Below are 21463 nucleotides of genomic sequence, written 5' to 3'. Positions count from 1 at the left end.
CGAACGGCCCGGGACCGGCTCCGGACGGTGCGGGGACAGCCCGGGTGGGGAACGGCCCCGAACGGCCCGGGACCGGCTCCGGACGGTGCCGGGACAGCGCGGGTTGGGAACGGCCCGGGACCGGCTCCGGACGGTGCCGGGACAGCCCGGGCGGGGAACGGCCCCGAACGGCCCGGGACCGGCTCCGGACGGTGCGGGGACAGCCCGGGTGGGGAACGGCCCCGAACGGCCCGGGACCGGCTCCGGACGGTGCGGGGACAGCCCGGGTGGGGAACGGCCCGGGACCGGCTCCGGGCGGTGCGGGAACAGCCCGGGTGGGGAACGGCCCCGAACGGCCCGGGACCGGGAGCCCCAAGCTGGACCCAGCTCCGGAGAGGCTTCGCCCCGCACGCTGCCTCGGCGTGGGGACGGGGCCGGAACCGGGGATGGGCCCTGCGGCAGAACCGGGACCGGGGACGGGCATCAGGAGCAGAACCGGGACCGGGGACGGGCATCAGGAGCAGAATTGGGGATCAGGAGTGGAACCAGGCCTGGGGCCGGGAAAGGAATGGGTCCTGGGACCAGGATCGGGAACAGAACCGGGACTGGCGATGGGGCCCGGCTGCAGAACCAGGACCGAGAGCAGGCCAAGGCATGGAGGCAGAACTGGGACCGGGACCGGGGATCGAGAGCAGAAACAGGACGGGATGGGGATCGGGTTCGGTCCAGGGCCGGGAGAGGAACCGGGACCGGGATCGCTCCCAGGGCCGGGAGCTGAACCGGGACCGGGATCAGAACCGGGATCGCTGCCAGGGCCGGGATCAGAACCGGGACCGGGATCGCTGCCAGGGCCGGGATCAGAACCGGGACCGGGATCGCTGCCAGGGCCGGGAGCAGAACAGGGCCGGGATCAGAACCGGGACCGGGATCGCTGCCAGGGCCGGGAGCAGAACAGGACCGGGATCGCTGCCAGGGCCGGGAGCAGAACAGGACCGGGCCCCGAACCGGGACCGGGATCGCTGCCAGGGCCGGGAGCAGAACAGGACCGGGATCAGAACCGGGACCGGGATCGCTGCCAGGGCCGGGAGCAGAACAGGACCGGGATCAGAACCGGGACCGGGATCGCTGCCAGGGCCGGGATCAGAACCGGGACCGGGATCGCTGCCAGGGCCGGGAGCAGAACAGGGACCGGGATCAGGACCGGGACCGGGATCGCTGCCAGGGCCGGGAGCAGAACCGGGACCGGGATCGCTGCCAGGGCCGGGAGCAGAACAGGACCGGGATCGCTGCCAGGGTCGGGAGCAGAACCGGGACCGGGATCGCTGCCAGGGCCGGGAGCGCTGCCAGGGCCGGGATCAGAACCGGGACCGGGATCGCTGCCAGGGCCGGGATCAGAACCGGGACCGGGATCAGAACCGGGACCGGGATCGCTGCCAGGGCCGGGAGCAGAACAGGACCGGGATCAGAACCGGGACCGGGATCGCTGCCAGGGCCGGGAGCAGAACAGGACCGGGATCAGAACAGGACCGGGATCGCTGCCAGGACCGGGATCAGAACAGGCCCGGGATCGCTGCCAGGGCCGGGAGCAGAACAGGACCGGGAGCAGAACAGGCCCGGGATCGCTGCCAGGGCCGGGAGCAGAACAGGGCCGGGATCAGAACCGGGACCGGGATCGCTGCCAGGGCCGGGAGCAGAACAGGCCCGGGCCCCGAAGCGGCACCGGCACCGGGCGCGGGGCGGCTGCAGCGCGGGGCGGCGCCGCGCGGGCGCGCCGCGGGGCCCGGGGCGCGCGCGCCGCGCGGTCACGTGCCGGCGGCGCCGGGCTCAGCCATGGCGGAGGCTGCGGCCGCTCCCGCCGCTCCCGCTGCCCCCGCGCCCCGCGGCCGCTGAAGCCCCGCCGGAGCCGCGCCCGGAGCCCGCCCGCCGCCATGGCCGAGCCCGCGGCCGTGTCCTCGCTGCCCCGCGAGGTCCGCGAGCAGCTGGCCGAGCTGGAGCTGGAGCTCTCGGAAGGTGAGTGAGGAGCGCCCGGAGCCCGGCTCGGCCCTGCCCGCGGGGCGCCGCGGAGCCTCCGTGTGAGGGGCCGGGGGCGGCGGGGTGCGAGAGGGGGTCGGGAGTGGCGGGGCTGCGATGAACGAGGCTCCGGGCTCTGTGTGAGAGGAGCGGGGGAGGAAGGAAGGGCCCGGCCGGGGCCGGGGCTGTGTCTCAGGGGAAGGAGCGCTGGGAGCATCCTCTGTGCGGGGGCCCCCGAGGAATCCCGGGGAGAACCCCCAGAGGCACCCTCACCCGTCGGGGCTGGGTGACCTGACCCCCCCGTCTCTCCCTCGGGAGTGGTTTTTTTTGTTTTGTTGTTTTTTTTTTTTCCTCGTGGCCTCTTTTCCGTAGCTCCCGAGCCGAGGATGCGGAGTGGGAGTGAGAGACCCCGGGACCGGCAGCTGTGGGGCGGGGGAGTCGCAGGAACTTCGGGCACAATAATGACGGCAAACCCTCTGTTATTCCCACTTTCTGAATAAGTTCTTTTGCCATAATCGGTTCAGAGCATGCGCTTTTTGCTGGGTTGGTTGGTTTTTTTTTTTTTGGTTGTTGTTGTTTCCTTTTTTGCATGGGTTTGTCTTTGTTCCCCAGCGTTTAAAATGCTGCTCTCGGTACAGCTTTGTTGTGAATCTCCCTTGCGAAGCCGGAGGGCGAGGGATGGAGCTGAGGCGGAGGGGGAAGGTTGCAGAGCAGGTAGCTCAGATTTGCATAATTTTAATTTTCCTGCCCCCATCACGGTATGGAACTTGATGCCAAAACCAGGTGGCTTCTCAGGAGGGTTCACTGCGTGGCTGGGATAACCAGAGAATCAGAATATCCTGAGCTGCAAGGGACCCTACAAGGATCATCAATGTCTCTCTTAGCACTAAAAATTAAGAAAAACCAAGTTGCAGGAACATCTTGCTCTGTTTATCCCAGAGCTTAGAGTGCATAAAAGAGACTTATTGACTCTTTGGAGATCAGGAATTCACTCCCAGGGTGAGCTGGGGGCTGTCAGCCCCCGCTGCCCACACTGGCACTCAAGGCTTTGCCAGCAGAAAAGGCCATGGCACTGCTTTCCTAACACAGCTAAACCCCTGATGTTGGCTGGCTGGGGCTTTTGTTAACTCTTTTCCAGATAAACTTGCTGCAGACATTTAACTAAAGTGATAAAACTTTATCTGGTGTTTGCTTTTGGGGACTCCGAGATAACAAAGAATGAGGAATGGTGGTGTTGCTCAAAAGGTAACATTAAATAGGTTTTTAAAAGAATTCGTTAAATGTTTCATGCGTTTGCTTGGATTTTCTGAGGTTTGTTTCTTGTGGCACTGAAAGCCCGTTATGATTTGACCCTGTGATAGATTGTAGTGCTAACTTAAAAATAAATGAGCTCTGTTGCTGGACTGGCTGCTGTGACATCCCACTAATCTTTAACAAGCTGCTCCAGTAGCTTCAACTTTGGTGCTTCAGAGTGAAATTTTGTGGGTTATGTAAGTAATTCTCTGAATATTAAATCCACTGCCCCTTTGTGAGTTTAATACTTGGATTTCTTAATATGTATATCAGGGATTTGTTTGTGCAAATCACTTTTTCTGTCAAAAAAAAACCCACGAGTACAGAGAATTCTGGGTGACTGTCCCCAAACTCTTGGGAACATATTTCAGGGGATGTTGTTGCTGAGATAACTGAGCTGTGGGAAGGGGGAGTGAGGTAATGTCATTGTGGAGTTCTTGAAAAATACGCCCTAGTTTGAGGCTTAAGCTGAGGGATTTTGAGGCCTGTGTGTGCATTGTTCAGCTGAATATAACCATGGGCTGTTGACAGTAAACAATATTGAATAGAAGCATTTTATTAAAAATGGCAGCAGGGTTCCATGTGCCACTGCTCAGTTGTTGCTCAGATAAGAACACTTGATCCTTTTTTTTGCCACCCCCTTGTTGCAGCTTCGATTGCCTCTGACTGTTGGCTGTGTGAATATTTCTGTCAGGTTTTTTGCATAGGAACACCTCGTTTTTGAGAGAGGAGAGGAACTGCAGCTGCTGGGAGTAGCCCAGGGTCCCTGACAGCAGGAGCTGGAGATGGCTCTGTCCTTGATGGGCAGCGTGGAGTACCTGGCTCCAGGGGCTGGGAGCACAAACACTCGGTGTGCTGAGCCTTGCAGTGAATTTCACCCAGGCATTTTGCTGCTACTAACCACCACAGAGTAGAGAATTTATAACAAAACAGGGGGAAATATACTATTAAAACCTTATCTGGCGTTGTGGTTGTGAAAGGTGCTGTGTCAGCAAGCGGGATGCAAAGTGGAGCAGGACTGCTTTAATGTATGCTGGAAATAGAAATCAGAGTTTGCAATGGTGAGCCATGAGAGTTTCTTAGGGAGCAATCTGTGCAGACGGAGCAACAGGACTAATTATACCTCTGGATTATTCCTTACTGAGCCTTGTGGTCAGTGCAGAAGTAACAGTCATCCCATCCCTGGGTGCAGTGCAAATGTCTGAGCAAAGGAGTGGGACATGCTTCAGGAAACATTAATTGTTCGTTAATCAGCAGAAATTGCATCTCACTCTGTGTCTTGGGCCTTGGCGATGGATTTGAGACCAACTCGTTTCTCAGTGTGCATAAGAATTCATTGTCTTCTGTCAACGTGAAGGGCATTTAAACCTGAGCCCAACTTAGGGAGAGCTTCCACTGCCTCACAGAAGGGATTAGTGTTGATACCTCTGAGGAAGAATGTTCAAGGAACAATATATCAGCTGACAATTGGGTCATGGAGCTGTGGGAGACCTGGAACCTGCTCATTACTCATGTTTTCCTTCTTTTTTCGCTTTTGGGATATTTTTCTTTCTGGTGCTTTTCTTCATCTGTCAGTAACACCCACATTATGCATCACTAATGATGGGAAGGGCTGTCTTTGTATTTACATCTGTTTCTGTTTGATGAGTGAAAGTGCTGGGGATATTAACTTCATTTAACTTTAACTTTCCCCCATTTTCACACATCTGTGAGTGTGGCAGCTCAATCTCACCTTTGGGTTGAGCTGCAGCACTGAGTGAAGGTGACTTCAGATCCACCACGCGACGCTGTTCCTTAGAATGTTCTCACTGTGTGCTGAAGGGTGCCCAGAATGAGGTGAATGTCTGAATTCATCTCATATTCGGTGAAAAATGTTAATATTAAAGCACTTCACCACTGGGCTTGGGTGTTTTTACACCTTGGGTGAAACATTCCAGCAGCTCCTCTCACATCAACCTCATCCCAGCTGTTGGTGGAGCTGGGAAACTCTGGACTATCCAGACTCCAAGGCTCTAATTAGGCACGTTCAGAGGATTTGTTCCACACAGGACACGTTTTGTGACTCTTGTGCTGCCTGTGTGCGGAAGTGTGCTCTCCTGGTGGTGAGAGCTCTGGCTGTGACAGCAGGACAACCCCACTGCAGGGCCCAGCCTGGCTCTGCAGGGGTAAACACCCACATAAAGAGCTGATTTGGCTGCTGGGCTTTGTGTCACTGTGGTTTCTGTCTTGCCTGATGTTTCTAACTAGTAAAGGGGTGCCAGTGGAGAGAACACCAGCTGGAGATACCCAACTATGCAGGGAAGGGCAGGGAATTCCACCTGGTAGTAACCAGGAGCTCCTGTGAGCAGCTCAGACCTTGGAGGTCATTTCAGCCACTTCTGGCTTCTGTGACAGGGTTACTCCCTCCTGCCTGGTGGGCAGAAGGAGCTGGTTTCTGTTTGCTTTCCTGGCTAAACACACGTTTGCTGTCTGCTTTGTGATTCTGGGTGGGTGTTTCTGTGAATGGCTCCGTGCACCTGGGTTTGTTCCTTTTAAAGCTGATTGTCTCTCACTGGAGAGCTGAGGCTCTGTCTGCAGAGCAAAGCTTTGTGTGAGGATTTTCAGAAGCTGGGGAAAACAGAAGGATGGTGGCATGTATGGAAAAAGGAGTATCAGCAAAACGGTGGAAACTCAGGACTGAAGGCCAGCCAAATAGGATAGAACCTTACTGGAAGAAAGCATGGTGACTCAAGCAAGTGGGTAGAGCCTTTGTTTTGTTTGGCTTGAAAATTTCTTACGGAATCAGGGTATTTCTCTGATCTTTGAAAAATTGTGTGTTTCAGGTTGCAATCTTTGATTGCCAGGCGCCTGTCAAAGTAGGTGAGGACCTTTTTTTATAGATTAAGCAGCTGAAGCACAGAATTTAAATTACAGAGTCAGAGGAAGTAATTGTCTGAGTAGGGACTGGCTGTATGGATTGTGCTGAGTGAGCAGAAAGGTTTCACTTCAGTTTCTTCCCCCACTCAGGGAGGAACTGTGGGCAAAGCACAGAAAATTTGAAGAAGAGCTTTATAAACATAAGCAAGTTGGATCTGATCAGCCTGTAGCTAACAGGACTTACAGGTGGTTTTTGTGCATTTATGCAGCATCTCACCCACAAGTCTTGCATTAGGCAAAACCAGCACTGGGAAAGCTTTAATGTTGCTTCCTTAATTTACCTGCAGGACTGGCAGCAGATGGGTCCCAAATCTGCTGAGGAATCTGTGCAGGGCTTTGACGCAGTCTCTGCGTGCAGGTTCAGTTTGGGAGCTTTGAAATACCTGAAACCCTCCTGGAGCTGTCACAGGGAGCTGGCTGTGCTCACCCAGGGATCATCCAGCCTTGGTTGGCTCTACAAAGATCCCAATACAGATCCCTCCTCTGCTTTCACTGTGTGTGAAATTGTGTTTTCTTTAGCTTCACAGCCCAGGAAAAAGTGATGTAAGCATGGGGCACATGGATTCCGTGCAGCGTCTGTGTCACAGGAAAAGGAAATCCAGCTCCAGTCGTGACCAAGAGGAGCAAAGTACCAGATCTGTCACCAGTGCAGCAAACAGAAGGTCCACAAGATGATCACAGATTTCTGCTCTGCAGATGGTCAAAGCAGAATGATTTGAATGATTAATGGTTTGGAGAGAGGGAGTTAAACACAAATACTGGATGAAATATTTTGGCTACCGTGAGTGGGAGTTGGGTTTACTGTTGGTGCATGATTGAAGCATGTAAACATGGAGAAGGGGAGGAAGGTTTTTGGAGCATCCAGACTGGAATAATAAAAAATAACCAGGGAGGTTAAAGAATGTGCATATTTTTATGTTGTCCCTTTTATACTTAGGAAATGAGGAGCGAGTTTGGGGCTCTTTTTCAAAGCTGCAGCTCTGACCCTTTGCCTTGGGGAGAGGAGGAAATTAGAGGCTTTAAAGAGAGTCCTGCACGTCCTCCCTGGTTGCTCCTGTGAAGCTTTGCTGGAGTTAAAACCAGTTTCTTCATCTGGGTGGAGGGGACATCTGGTAGCAGAGGTTCCCAGGTGGATTTTATGACTGTTAGTGCTTCCAGGATGGGTGACATTTGCCATTTCAGCTGGCTGCTCAGGCTGGCACTGTTCACCAGACCTGTTGGCCTGGCACAGCTGCGCTAAAGCCGCATTTGGAGTTTGCTGTGGTGTCCTAGATAACTGATCTCCAGTTTGCTATTTTAAATGCTGAAGCATGAAATATTGAGTAGGAAATGTGATGGGTGGCAGAGGAGCTGCACAGAGCTGCTGCTCTTCCCAACATGCAGCAATCCTTGGAGCTCCCCAGGGAAGGGACTGTGGAGCACCCCCATGTTTCTGCTTCACTGGTGATGTTGTGGAAAGGGTGATGGCTCCTTCCTGATTCCCTCTCTCTGATTAGTGTTTGTCATGAAGTTTTCTGTTCGCTGGATTTATCATGTTTATTCAGTGGCAAGTTTCAGGAGCCAAAGAGTGAACTCATGGTGAGCATTCCCGAGGGATGGGCAGAAGCTGGAGAGTTCCTGTTTGCATTTCTTTCAAATACAATGTGCAGATAATTTCTTAGGACGGTTTTCCTTAAACCGTGTGTCTCAGTTATAAAAAGCATTTCCTGAATCTCTCAGCGAGTTGCTCAGTTGCTTTTTTGGACATCGATTCATAGAGAGAGGAATTGAAGCATTTCTCTCTGTTGAGGCTGATTCAATCCAGAATTTTTTTGGAGAGCTTGTGAAATCAGGGACGAGTCATCAGGCCAGGATGTCTCGTTCTATTAATTAGAATGGAAGACTCTTACATTTGCACCATGTGTGAGGAAACAGTGATTTATAGCTAACGGATGCTCTGCAGGCAGCAGCATTCCATCTGCTACACGAATTTTCCCATTGCATGTCATGAAAAGCCTTGGGAGAAGCCTCACACCTGTATTTCTCATCTTGAATCATGTACTGGGTTGTTACTCTTGCCTGATATTTGGAGTAAAATGCCTGTTTCCATCAGTTTGTGTTCTTTTCAAACTTCAAAGCTGAGAGTTTGTGAAACACCACTTGAAGTAAACATAGGCAGGATGTAAGTTTAAGTTACACTGAGTTTATACCAAAGATAGTAATGTAATAGTAACATAACTTTCCTTGCTGTGAGCAATCACCTTGTCTTATTTAGTGTAACTTAAGCTGATAAAAAGAAAAAGGAAATAAAAAAAAAAACCCTTCAAAGTTTTAGCACTTCTCTGCCAACATAAACTCTTTCTAATTCTTGTTGACTTGAGAATTGCTGATGCAAACTAGGTCTTCCTGGCCTGTGAATTCCACAGGGATGGGAGCCCACAGAGCCTACAGGGCATCCATTAATACATTTTATGGACCCAGGATTCCAGTTCCTGCCTGAGCGATCGGTGACGGAGCCTCTCGGAATTGTTCCCCAGCAGTCAGGCAACCTGCTTTCACCAGCTCCATGTCCCTAGGGAGCAAAAACAACCAGGAGAATTGTATCCCTGCCTGATAAAATTAGGTCTTCTGTAATCTCCCTCGGAACAGCCGGATGGCTGGCTGCCTTGAAAAACATATGTTTTAATGCAGGAATAATGCATTCCATTTAGGATGGCTGTAGCCGTGGGAGCTGGGTGACTGAGTGCATGGAGAGCTCCCATTTTGCCTCTGGGATCAGGACTGATGTCAAACATCAGGTCTAAAGTGCAGCAGTGGAAAAGATTTGTTTGGGATGTTTTTCCTGTCTTTTGCTCTTAGGAGAGGTGTTGTTCCTGTGGCTTAGTCTTAAAGGAGTTGGACAGGTGAGCCTTTTATTGGAGACAAAGCGTAAACTGCAAAGATGAGTCAGTGTTTGTATTCCTGGATTTCAGCTTGCTGCTGAAATTGAGAAATTTACTTGGGAATAGCAACACTGGTGTTCCTCTAATACAGGTTTATAATTCATGTCTCCGAGAGCAGCACAGGTAACTTTTGGAGGAGGTTCTGCTTTATCCCCTTCACAGAGGGGCACACCCAACACACACCCAATGCTGTGTGTGTAAGAGAAGCCGGGGGAAATTTTGGAAGTTCTAGCTTTGGAACATATGAGCAAAGTAAGTTCTGATGGGACACTTGGTTTGCCATAAATTGGAAGGATGCGATCAAAGAGGGAGTGAGACAGCAGAAAAGGTCGAGGGCTGCAAGGTTTGGTTTCAGGCCCTGTGTGTGATTCCAGAAAGGGCTGTCAGGTGAGGACGTGCTTGAAGGAGGTTTGTGTTTCCTTTAGTGCATCAGCTCTTCATTTTGGGTGCTGATTAACCTGCAAGGAGCCATTTCAGCTTGAAGCACCTTTTCTGGAAATGCTGTGATTTGCTCCCTGGGAGCAGCAGGGTACATCAGGGGTGGCCTGCTACACCTTGCTTGCTCTGCCTGGTGCTTGTATCTCTAGCATCAATTCTCCCTGTCATTTTTAGCCTGCACTTCTCTCTGATCCCAGAGAGGAGCTGACCAGCCAAAAGAAGCCCCGAGGAGGGGAAGGAGGCTTTGAAGTTTTGTGCTCCCTTTCTAGCAAGAGGTAAGAGCAAGGTTAACAGTGGTCCAAGGTCACTCTGGGCCGTGGCGTGAGGAAGGCGAGCGCTGGCCATTCCTGCTCTGACATTCCTGCTCACAATGTGCATTGTCACTGGGGTGAGGACAAGGAGAGTTCCTCCAAGGAGCTGGGAAGTGACATGGCAAATTCCAGGCTGTGATTATTCACCCTGTGATGGAGAGTGGGGTCAGGGAGTCAGGTGATCCGAGCGGGAGATGAAAGTCCCTGATCCTCTGCAGTGCTGGTAGAGAATAAACAGATCTGCAGTTATTAAACTGTGCAGCCTTTTTTTTTTTTTTTTCCCCTTAATTGAATACAAGTGGAAAATGCCTATTAAAGGTGCTCCATTTCTGGCACTCAGGAAATTGCTGAGAGTCCCATGGGGTGTTGGAGCGAGGTCCTGATGGCATCTGCAGGGCTGCTTGTGGTGTGTGATGAGGAAAGGGGAGAAGTTTGCTTCAGATGTGCTGCATCTCCAGGCTGGAGAAAAGCACCTCTGTTCTGTTGTGTGTCCTCAGGAGCTGCACCCCAGGTTTCATAACAAAGCCCTTGGCAGCAGCGTTGGCTCAGGCTGCTCTCACCTCTTGGCACCTCACTCTTTCCATCTCGGGGAGCTCAGGTGCCGCGGCTCCGCCAAAAGCCGTGAACTTTGGCAAACTGGAGAGGGCATGGGATGAAACCTTTAGGAATCTAGCTGTTTCTTAAGAAAATACCAAAACTTTTCACTGTGTTTCATGAGCAGTGAAAGAAGCAGATGATAAATTATTTTGAGACAGTTTTCTTGGGCTTCTGTGTCAATCCTGGCAAAATACTGAATGTGAGACTGAAGCCCCTTGTGTTACAAAAAGGAGATCTCCAAATGGCCAAGTGCTCAAGTGCTCATGCAAATGTTTTTTGAGACTGAGACCTGTGTTTATTCTTAGGGCAGAAACTTTAAGTGATCCCTTGTGGATTAAAAAAAGAACAATTCTTATTGTAATTGGAATGAAAACCTCCATTCTTACGCAATTTGGGGTTGGAAGTGGCCGCAGTGAAAAGGGGGAAGTATTGTTATTTTGAGTTCCCAAGCAGGAAGGGGGGGAGATGCACGGGGTGAGGTGAGCAGCTCGGACACAGAGCAGGGGGCATCAGACACAGAGCAGGGGCCATCAGACCCTCCGTGGCTGAGGGGATGTTGTCGCTCACACTGTGACATGTGCAGTCTGATTACCAGGGAGAGGATGTCTCACCGTGCTGCATGTTCAGGAAGCTTTTCCATGGTGGTGATGGTCAGGTTTGGTTGAACATGATGTAAACCCACCGTGTTTGTGGGATTTCTCCTCTCTGCTTTAAATTTTCCAAGTCCTCCTTGAAGATGTCCTGATTTTAAAAAGTCATGTGTTGCAGAAAGAAGTCAATTACTGAGTCCCAAATAGGGAGAATTGTGGATGAAGGCGAAGCAAATGAGTCAGATATAAATAATCCTATTAATGTCTTGGCTGCAGCCACACCTAGAAACCTTGAGCAAACATTTCTGTGTAGTTATTCCTGTATTTGATACACTTTACTTGTTAAGTCCTGTTTTAAAATTGCAGCATGTAAAAATTGTGTAGGGCCAGTTGCCATTACTGTAAAGGACTTGGGAACATTGTTTTAGTAGTTTTAACCAGAAGCACAGGGACCTGAGTTAATTTGCTCTCATATTTCCCCAAAATCAGAAAAATCTATAACCTTGGAGCTGGTGTTGCCTTGCAAGGCTTTCAAGGCAATTCTTTTTGCAGTAGGCCTTCAAAAAATCTCTGGCAAGAAGAGCAAACAGGAAGATGTAATTACCCTTTGCCTTTTGTGTATCAAATCCTTGTTCATTGGACAGAGCTTTGGTAAAACACTTTTAGAAGTAGCTGCTTGCAGCATGGAAGCTGTAAGGAAAAGCGTTTGGATCCGGCTAAGTCATACCTGATGTTCCTGTGATTCCTGTCCTGTGTCTTAGGGGGTAATTACTGACCTCATAGTGTGGGTCTCCTCTCTTTTATGGTGGATAAGCTGATTTTTAATAAATCTGAACAAAGCCGTGTTTCCGGGTGTGACTTTAAGAAAAAAAGAACATTTGGACCTTTCTCCTCCCTGCCTCCTCTGATTCCAATTCTTCTGTTGTAGCTCCTCTGCAGGGGGGCCTGAAATATCCCTTGTCACCTGTGGCTGTTGCTGGTTTTGAAGTGTTAGTACCAGAGGTCGGGGTTTGGATTTTGGTTCCTGTCCAGACACATTCCATTTGCTTTGCACTGTTCTCCTGTTCTGCCTGCTCTCCTTTGGGCTTTGTCCTGGGAAATGGCATCCTGTGGCTCCAGAGGGTTGCAGAGATTTGTCCTACACTCCACGATCCTTCCCTGCAGGATTCCCATTCCTGTGGGGATCCTGCTCAGCTCTCGGTGTGCAGTGGCGCAGCTGATGGTGTTCAACCCGTTCACTTCCCTGTGGGATGTGGAGGTGACTCCTGGTGTTGGACTCGATGGGAAAAGACAAATGGAAATCAAGGTTCACGTACTGACAGCTCTCAGGGATGTATTTATGGAGGCTCACACTCATCAACGTCGAGTCTGCAGCAAAGGTGATGCTTTTTCTTTCTCACCTTTCAGATATTTTATTGGATTCAGCCAAGCACAAGGGAGGGAGACACAAAATAAGGGGATGATGGTCATAAAAAAGTTCTCCAGGATGCCAGAACTTGGCCTCTTCTCCTAGAAAAGTAATTACTTGTTTATGTTCTCTCGTTTAAAATGACAGAAGACCTTCCTGGGAATGTTTAAAATGACAGACCAAGTGAAATGGTGTGAGCACAGAGGTGGTGTACGGCACTGCAGGCTCCTCTTCCAGCAGAGGCACAATGATTTGGGCAGAAGGATAAAAGGAGAGAGTTGGCTGGAGAGCTGGAGAAGGAGAAAATAGTCTTCTCTGAGAGTTGACTTTGGCTTCAGGTTGTGGAGGATCTGACCCTGGTGCAGCCAGGAGTGTGTGTGTGGCTGGCTGGTGCTCCCACCCTGCAGTGGCAGCCCTGGGGCTGCGCTGGTGCAGCTGCTCCTGGGTTCGGATGCAGGTGCAAAGAAATTCACAGTATTGCAGTGGAATCCTTGACCCCAAGAGAGGGGTCTGTAAAATAGTCCTAGAAAGGGAGAAGGAAGGGAACTAGCGAAGTCGAGAAACCTAGGAAATGTCAGAGCTGGTTTTTCTGAAATTCTGCTGTCGGGAAGAGCTATTTCAGAATAGTTTTCTGTGGGTGAGGTGTGACAAGAAGTCCCCAAGAGGTGCTGTCACACTGGGGTAAGCTTGCAGTCCTTGGATTGTTTCCACCACTCAAAGAGAACGTTTGAAGCCGTTTCAGGGATTCTTGGTTGAAAGGTGCGTTTCTGCTCCTTCAGCACGTTCTGCCCCGAGCAGTCCAGGCAGATGTGTGTCTTAACTCACTAAACCAGTTAATGGTGGAGCTCTGAGCGCATTGTCTGCTGTCTCCTGTGACACTGCGTTGGGCATGCCGGCCAGAAGGACTGTGCTGGCTGCTCAGGGAGTTCCCTCGCCGAGGGGAAAAGCTGACTTGGGTTTCCTGTGCTGTCCTTTGCCTCTGATTGCGCAGGGTGCGAATTCAAAGCCACCTCTCCTTATCTGTGGATGGAAGCACATCTGAAGAGGAAGAAGGCAGCAAAGGCCGGGCAATGTGCCAATTGCTCCAAGCCTTTGTTAGAGATGAAATGAAACCTGAGTTTGGGCACTGCTGCACCCCCAGGGCCTTCCTTGGCCTCTCTGGGCGGGAGGTGAAGGCTTGGAAGTGATCGCACACTTCACGTCAGTGTCCATTAGCTCCCGAGGCCTTGTTGGTGTCTGAATTCAAAGATCTTGTGTTGAATTCTCAGGGTTTTCCTCCTGTGGGTCTGTCAGGATGGCACTGACCCCGTCCACTGGGAAGGATCTTCTGCGTGGAACTGGTCCCCTCTGGAGCATCTGGGCCCACATGTGACTTCCCTCTGCTCCCAGGGCAGGACATTCTCCACTGGTCAGGCTGCCTTAGCTCTGGGGTGGGTGCCTCTGGGATGTACTGGTTTCTCCATGTGATAAATTCCTCATTCTCAGCTTGCTGCATGCAGAAATAAAAAGGAGAGACAAGCTCAAGTATCAAAATAAATGTCAATTTAAAACAAGTGCAACCAAGCAAATTAAAAATGGGCAAGATTTCATGTTCGGGTCTTTACTGTTCCTTTTCCTCTGCATGAAAAGAAGATTTTGGAGTGATTTATGGCTGTCATGCCAGGCTTCTCAGCACTGTCTGTCAGTTGAGCGGTTGATTTTGACAGCCTGCACTTCTGGGCCAGGGCTTTTTTTTTTTTTTTGTTCCTCCTTTTAAAGCTTTTAACATGAAATATTCAATCCTGCCCTGTGCACAGCACAACTGATTCAGGTATCACACTTCAGAGAGCTGTGACCCCAGTGTTGGGTCATGAGCACATCCTGCATTTGTGGCTTCTGTGTGGTTGTGTGTTTTCATGGAATTGGAGGCCACCTGCCTGTGACCTGGCAGTCCTAGGAGGAACTTTGTTGTGTCTTCGTCCAGCAGAATTAGGGCTAGAGAAAACAGCTCTCCAGAGTTTCCTGGGTCCATCTGAGGTACTGCAGCCTGCAGGTGTCTGGATGCTCAGACTGGCTGTCACTGCAGGTCAGTGCTGTGTCTGGTAGGAAGATCTCAGCTGGGATTCTCCAAGGAGTTTATTTGGTTTCTGCATGTTTTATACAGTTCTGTGTTGTGCTTGTAGAATTCCAGTGCTAAGAAAGAAATAATCCTGTTGTGCAAGCGATGTTGGAGAGAAGTGGTTGTTTTATTTCCCAAACATCGTAATTTCTCTTGAGAGACTGTTACATGGCGTGGCATGAATTTTACTTCTGTGAAACACATGGAGTCAGCAGAGAAGTCTTGGAGAACAAATTGGAGGGCAAGGATCCAACCCGGAGCTGTGTCCGCAGTCCTTCTCTTTCAGAGGTTTTTGCTTAATTGCAGATTTTCTATTTGGTTGTTAATCCTTTAGTTTCTCTTTCTTGGCAGAATATCTCGTCTTAAATTATTACTGTCAACACGTCCTTAGCCCTTCCTGCTCCTCCACCCCCTAATTGTGAGTGCTGTCTGTGGTGCTTTGCTTTGCTGTAAAAGGCTGTGGTGTTTGCAGCTGAAAGCAAAGCCTGCTGTGAATATCATATTTTATCCAAAAGACACAAGCAGCTCCCCATTAATATTATTACATTGACACCCTGGTTTTATAAACAGTGGAATGTTCTGTGGAATGGTTGTTATCCTGTGATTATGGCTCCATTAGGCACAGGAACAGATGGTTCCTGTCCAAGTACTTTTTATGTTGTCATTTCTAGCAGAAATAAAAGAGAATGTTGAATTTTCATCTCTTCAGTGGTGACGCTGGAAAGGTCACACAGGCTGTGGTGGAGGAACTCAAAGTGAGGTTGAGAGACCAAGTAGGAAGTGAACTGGAATCATGGAATGGTTTGGGTTGGAAGGGACCTTAAAGCTCATCTCATTCCACCCTGCTGCCATGGACACCTTCCACTCTCCCTGGTTGCTCCAAGCCCTATCCAGACTGGCCTTGAACACTTCCAGGGGTGGGGACTGATGTGGATTAGACTGGAGCAAGGACAGAGCACACGGATGCTGGAATGGGTTGTAGGTCAGTGGAGTAAGGCTGCAATTGGGATGATCCTCAGATGGTCAAACCACCGTGTTCTGTAGGATCTCCAGGTTTGGAAGAGATGGGGTCCTCAGGCAAACCACCGTGTTCTGTAGGATCTCCAGGTTTGGAAGAGATGGGGTCCTCAGGCAAACCACCATGTTCTGTAGGATCTCCAGGTTTGGAAGAGGTGGGGTCCTCAGGCAAACCACCGTGTTCTGTAGGATCTCCAGGTTTGGAAGAGGTGGGATCCTCAGATGGTCAAACCACCGTGTTCTGTAGGATCTCCAGGTTTGGGAGAGATGGGGTCCTCAGGCAAACCACCGTGTTCTGTAGGATCTCCAGGTTTGGGAGAGGTGGGGTCCTCAGGCAAACCACCGTGTTCTGTAGGATCTCCAGGTTTGGAAGAGGTGGGGTCCTCAGATGGTCAAACCACCGTGTTCTGTAGGATCTCCAGGTTTGGAAGAGGTGGAATTGCTCCTGCAGTGATGGAGAGGGAAGGGCCTGGAAAGTCCCTGCCTTCCTTAGCTGCCTCAACAGAGGTGGAACTGGGCCACAGATGTCCAGGAGCTCTGCCAGGGTCCCATGTGGAGCTGAAGCAGCAGCTTTGCCCCGTGCACCTGTGTCCATCCGTGGCCTCCATCCTGCCTTTTTCATCGGGGTGATGTGGAACTGAACACCCCGGCGTCCCCATAAATGACTGACAAGTCTAATTCCATACCCTCTGCAATTCTTGCCTTGCCTTTTCAGGTCTTGCCTTTGTTAAATTTTGTCTTTTTTTGTAGGTTTGGGGTTTTTTCTTGGATATTTTAGAGTTGTGTATTGAATTCTGCTCTCTCCATGCCTAGAGAGAATTTAGCTGCCAGGATTTTTTCCTGTTATGAGAACCAGAGAGTTCAAAGCTGGGCTTCTGTTTTCAAGGAGTGAGTTGGAGGATTTACCTGTCTTTTTGCATAGTAATAAACCCAAGCTAATTCTGTAGAATTAAGTGCTAATGAGAAATAAGGCAATAAAGTTTAGTTTGTTATTGAAAGTAATTCTGCTTCCACCTCGGAGGGACATTGGCTATTGCTGAGAGAAACTGCACAGTCACCTTTGCTTGGAATTTAATGCAGAATGGAAAATTAAAATATGATCTCAACTCTCATTAAAATTAAGTAATTGATGTCATCATTCAATTACACGATTTTTTAGGAGCTTTCAACAAATCTTTTCAGGTTATTATTAAAACCTGGCCAACCAGGGATCCTTAAATTGGAGGAAGTGGGGGTAGTTCTCTGTTAGGTAACGGGGAGGTGAGGGAGCATCTCAGGAAAATCCCCAAGTGACAAACTCAACCCTGAACTCCCAAAGGCAGTGTCCTTCTCCTTCATGGAGATTCCAGCTCAGCATCACCCATTGCAGGAAATCTTTCATCTCTTGCTCTGGGCTATACAGAGCTGGAGTGGCCATGGAGACTCTGGGTTTCATGCTGGCTTCATCATTTTCAGAGTATGAATATTTAATTTTGGCTTCTTAAGGCTTTTAGCAGATTTATCAGGCTGCTTCCTGTGGTGGTGTATGTGAGGACAGCTAGAGAAAACATTTGGATTCGCTTACAGTATGGAAGTAGGGTTTATTTGTTTTGATTTATCACTGAAATACTTTTAAGAAGCTCATCTTGTTCTCTGAGTAACTTCCCCATAATCTTAACCAGAAAACAGAGCCAGCAGTTCTTACTTTTCCAGTGCCAAGCAGTGTTTTGGTGACAATGTCCAGCTTTCACTTGGTTAGGGCTGAAATCTGTTCATACTGCTGTTATGTGGGTAGAGGTTTGTATAAACATTTCATCATTTTTACAGACCCGTTTTTACAGTAAGTTTGATCTTGGAAGGATTGCACCTTGTTAGTGCAAATACACCATGGAATTTTTGCCTGTTATTAGACATAAAGTTCTTTCTTTTCCAAATTCATGATATTCTGGTCAAATGAACAGTGCAGGACATGAGGACGGGTCTGGTTGCCTGTCAGCACATGAGAGCCCCTTTTGTTTGCATTCTTTTAGCTTTTGTCAAGTTGCTGACTGTGTGCTCTTAAATAATCCTGCTGATTTCTCCATACTTCCTTCCCTCTACAAGTGAGACATTTGAGAAATCAGTTTATTTAAATTGGAAGAGGAGATACTGCACCCTGAGAGAGGCAATGGGAGGAAAATTCTCTGTCAGAAGTAGCTGTGGATTTGGAGATGGCTGGTGAATAAGATCTTCTTTACTTTTAGGCCTCTTTATTTTGGTTCGAGGTCTACAAGGTCAGTGTGGAAGGGATATATGTCCTCCTAGTTTTGTGAAAATATGTTTTGATGGTGAGGTACAGATAGAAGGCAAGAAAATTCCACCTGTGAGGATGTTAGTGATTGGAACAACAGAAATATCGGGGTGATATCACAATATCCTGCGTAACAAGGGCAGTAAATTGACTGTTCCTTCTTTTTATGGTAAAAGGATATTTTCTTCTACTTAAAAAGGCCACTTTGCACCAAAAACCGAATGTGATTCATTTAAAAGAACTATTAATGTGCTTTATTAATTAGGAGGAATAGGTGTGCTGGGAGAAAAGTCTCTTCTGCCCTGAAGCAGCCGAGTTCAGTGACTTCGGGGTGGGTTTGCAAAGTGCGGCTGGGTTGTTGGGTTCTCTTTTCTCTCAAGTTTGCCTCGTTATTGTGATCTTCCACGCAGCTGAAAGGCTTTCACATGAGCAGGATCTTGCCACATCCTGCTCTGCAGCAGGAACAAAGCTCTGCTGGAGCAGACATTGACTCTGCCCAGAGAGCCCTGGACAGAAGTCGCCCCTCGCGTGATCCTTCTTGTAAAGAGCGGTGCAGCTGACAGGATAATGGGGTTTTTTAGGCCTGCTGGTGACGTGCCAACAGGGTTTCCTTAGCAGTGCCATTCTTTAAGGAGCTCTGGATGCTGATGTAAACACAACTGAAAGCTTCACACAGCCCGGACTGAGCGCAGGGCCTGGAATCTGCTGCTCATGCCATGCTGTGCAGGACATTTTTCTTCTGCTCTGTCTATTTAAATCTGGTTTCCCAGGCTCGTAGCCAGCTTGACTGTGTTGTGCTGTTGAGTGCAGGAAAGCTGGCCTGGTGGCTGCGTGGAGGAGCTGTCCTGCTCCATGGGGCATCCTCCCATTCCCAGGATACAGAATCCTGTTTGGGATGGGGTGTGCAGAGCAGGTTTAAGGGTATTGAACAAAGTGTTTTGGTTCCCACTAGTCAGGCTTGAAGGGAATGAGTAGGAAACCTCTGTGCAGCTCCCGGAGCGGCTGCTGCCTCCGTCAGGAACGCGTTGGGAATTTGGTGGGAGTCTCCGCCAGTCAAATTACAGGTGTCGCACACTAATTGGAGGCTGGTAAAAGTTTAATAATTGTATTGCTTTGCCTTTAAGTAGTGGGATCCTGCTCTGGTGACTAATCCTGTTTAATAGTGACTGTCCTCGAGTGAGCACTTGGGAGTGCAGTGACTCGGGGTTCTGTTCCAGATTTCAGTGCTTTAGGAGAAACAAACGTATTTGCTCTCTTGAGCAGCCACCACTCTGTCTGCTGCTTTTTCTATGGAATGGGAGTAACATCCTCATAAATACACCCTTGGTACTGGCTCCTAGGGAAAACCAGGGCAGGAAGGGTGTGGGATATGTGCCTCACCTCTTGATTTTTGAAAGATTCATTCTTGCGACTGATTGTTCACTGTGCTTGGTTGGTTCTGTTTTTTAGTTGGGTTTTGTTTGAGGAGGAGGGATCTTCTAAGTGCCAGTGCCTCCATCAAGTCCTCTTTCTTTGTTTCACCATGCATAATCATCGACCTCATCGCTGTGACTTGGAATAACATTATCCCATCTGGAAATACATAATTACTGTGCAGGGTGAGGTGCCAACTGGGTTAGGCTCTGTGCTGTGTTCAAGGGCAGGTCGGAGTTGCTGAATACTCGGTGTGAGCAGCTGTGTTTGATCACTAGATAGGGCAATAATTGCTCTTAATTTCTTTCTTCTTCCCTCCTTGCATCTTATTCAAGAATCTAGGATTTTTTAGGAAAAGTAACTTCAGGTCCAGCTGGAGTGAAGTGGGCTGTGTATCCAAACTGCCTTTTGGTATGGTTGGAGGAGGTGTTGCTGTGGAGTCAGGATGGGAGGAGAGTTACCAGCAAGGAGTCCCTGTGGCACTTGTATTATGTTAAAAATTGAAGCCAAGAGAATTATTAAATATTGACACCTGAGAGCCAAGAAAAGGTGGCTGATAGGAGTCAGGCACAGGATTAAAACCCACAGTAGCTCCTGTTTTAATCTCTTTGGGTGCCAGCATGGTTTTGTCATTGTTTTAATTCCTGGGCTAAAACCAGGTTTGATTTGGAAAATCATCTGTCCCCACTTGTCTATCCCTTGTAGAAAGTGCAGGCTGCCAGAACGGGCAGAGTTTGTGTGTAATCTCTTGTCGTTGGGCTGGACAGACAACTCCTGGGAGAGCGTTATCAGCACTCCCAGCTCAAACAATTCACTGTGTACCTGGAGGGTGACAATGCTCTACCTGCCTGAATCAAGTGCTGAATCACAGGGCTGTCACAGTTTAGTCATTTCCTGGGAAACTTTGCTTTTCAGTCTGGTGGGAGAGTGCGAGGTCTGCACTTGCGCCGGGGATTGAATACTTGGGAATTTCTGCTGGTGTCTGTGAGCAGGAGGTTAGTCAGTAAAAAGAATTATTCAGGGCAGAATCACTTCATCTGGGTTGTTTAATGCTCTGGGAGTTGTCTTGCTTTGCTCAGCTCAGCTGGTTCTTGGGTGACACTGTCTGTGTCCCCTCCTGCAGATTGTTCTGGTGCAGGGCTGGTGCTAAAACCCTGCAGTGCTCCTGCCTCTCCACTCACATGGTTCTCACTGACTGCATATTAAAAATAGATGAAAACATTTCTCCTGAACAGATTTTGTAAAATCCCGCTTGTCACAAAGTCTTGAGTTTGTTGCATTCAGGAGGGAAAATGCATTTCCCCCCAAAGACAAGTTGTAGCTATTTAAAGGATTTTTACTTTTTATCCCTAGGATGGGGTTACATGCAAGATTTTTTATTTGTATATGGGATTCAACTGTTTATGTGCATGCGCTGCACATAAATTTTATGGGTAGTATAACATTTATATGGATGCACTTCACAATAGAATATCTCATATAAAGTTGACTTTGGTGATTGGATTTTGTAGGTGCTGGTTGGAGGCAGTGGAGCAGAGCCTGTGTTTCGGGTTATCAGGGCTAACACAATTAACTGGTGGAGCTGATTAAGAGTTTATCTTCAAGAGTCTTTGGAGCCTTTTAGAAAACATTGTCCCTTTTGGAAAGGTAGATGTTAGCTGTGCACTGGCAGCATGATTTGTGTGGCTGATCACAGAATCCCAGAATCGTCGAGGCTGGAAAAGCCCTCTGAGGTCATCGAATCCAACCTGTGACTGATCCCCACCTTGTCCCCAGCCCAGAGCACTCAGTGCCACATCCAGTCATTTTTTGGATACCTCCAGGGATGGGGACGCCAAACCTCCCTGGGCAGCCCCTTTCAGTGTTTAACTGCCCTTTCCATGACGAAATTCCTCCTGATGCACAAGGACATTTTGCATCCCGTTGTCCCAGCTGAGGACCTGAAAGGCAAAATCTTTCTGGGGGTGAAGAAGAGGTTCTTTGACCAATGTACCTGAGGAAGTCCTCTAAATGAACCTTAAGTAGAGATAGCAGGACAGGCTGATGCTGTGTGAGCCACACATGGTCACGGTGAGCACGTTCTCATGTCTGCTGAGAGAGAAGAATCAACCAGAGCACAGTTACACCCACGAGAGGCTCTTTTATTCCCAGTCCTAGCTCCCAAAGCCCCTGAGAACTCATTTTGCTGACCCTGGATAGTGCT

General features: G+C 49.3%; 1 protein-coding gene across 3 annotated transcripts in view; it reads left to right on the top strand.

The window, feature by feature from the left end:
- The first annotated feature begins 1809 nt into the window (after positions 1 to 1809).
- Positions 1810 to 21463, top strand: part of DIP2B (disco interacting protein 2 homolog B) — a 64234-nt gene continuing 44580 nt past the window's right edge. For all 3 annotated transcript variants that reach the window (XM_068212383.1, XM_068212382.1, XM_068212380.1), the window contains exon 1: positions 1810 to 1989. In XM_068212383.1, coding sequence (XP_068068484.1) covers positions 1908 to 1989 — 82 coding nt within the window. In that variant the 5' untranslated portion in view covers positions 1810 to 1907. The remainder of the gene's footprint in view (positions 1990 to 21463) is intronic.

Source organism: Anomalospiza imberbis, chromosome 22, assembly GCF_031753505.1.
Source record: "Anomalospiza imberbis isolate Cuckoo-Finch-1a 21T00152 chromosome 22, ASM3175350v1, whole genome shotgun sequence".
Classification (NCBI taxonomy): domain Eukaryota; kingdom Metazoa; phylum Chordata; class Aves; order Passeriformes; family Viduidae; genus Anomalospiza; species Anomalospiza imberbis.
The sequence above is the reverse complement of the archived record's forward strand: the minus strand, read 5'-3'. Positions and strand labels throughout refer to the sequence as shown.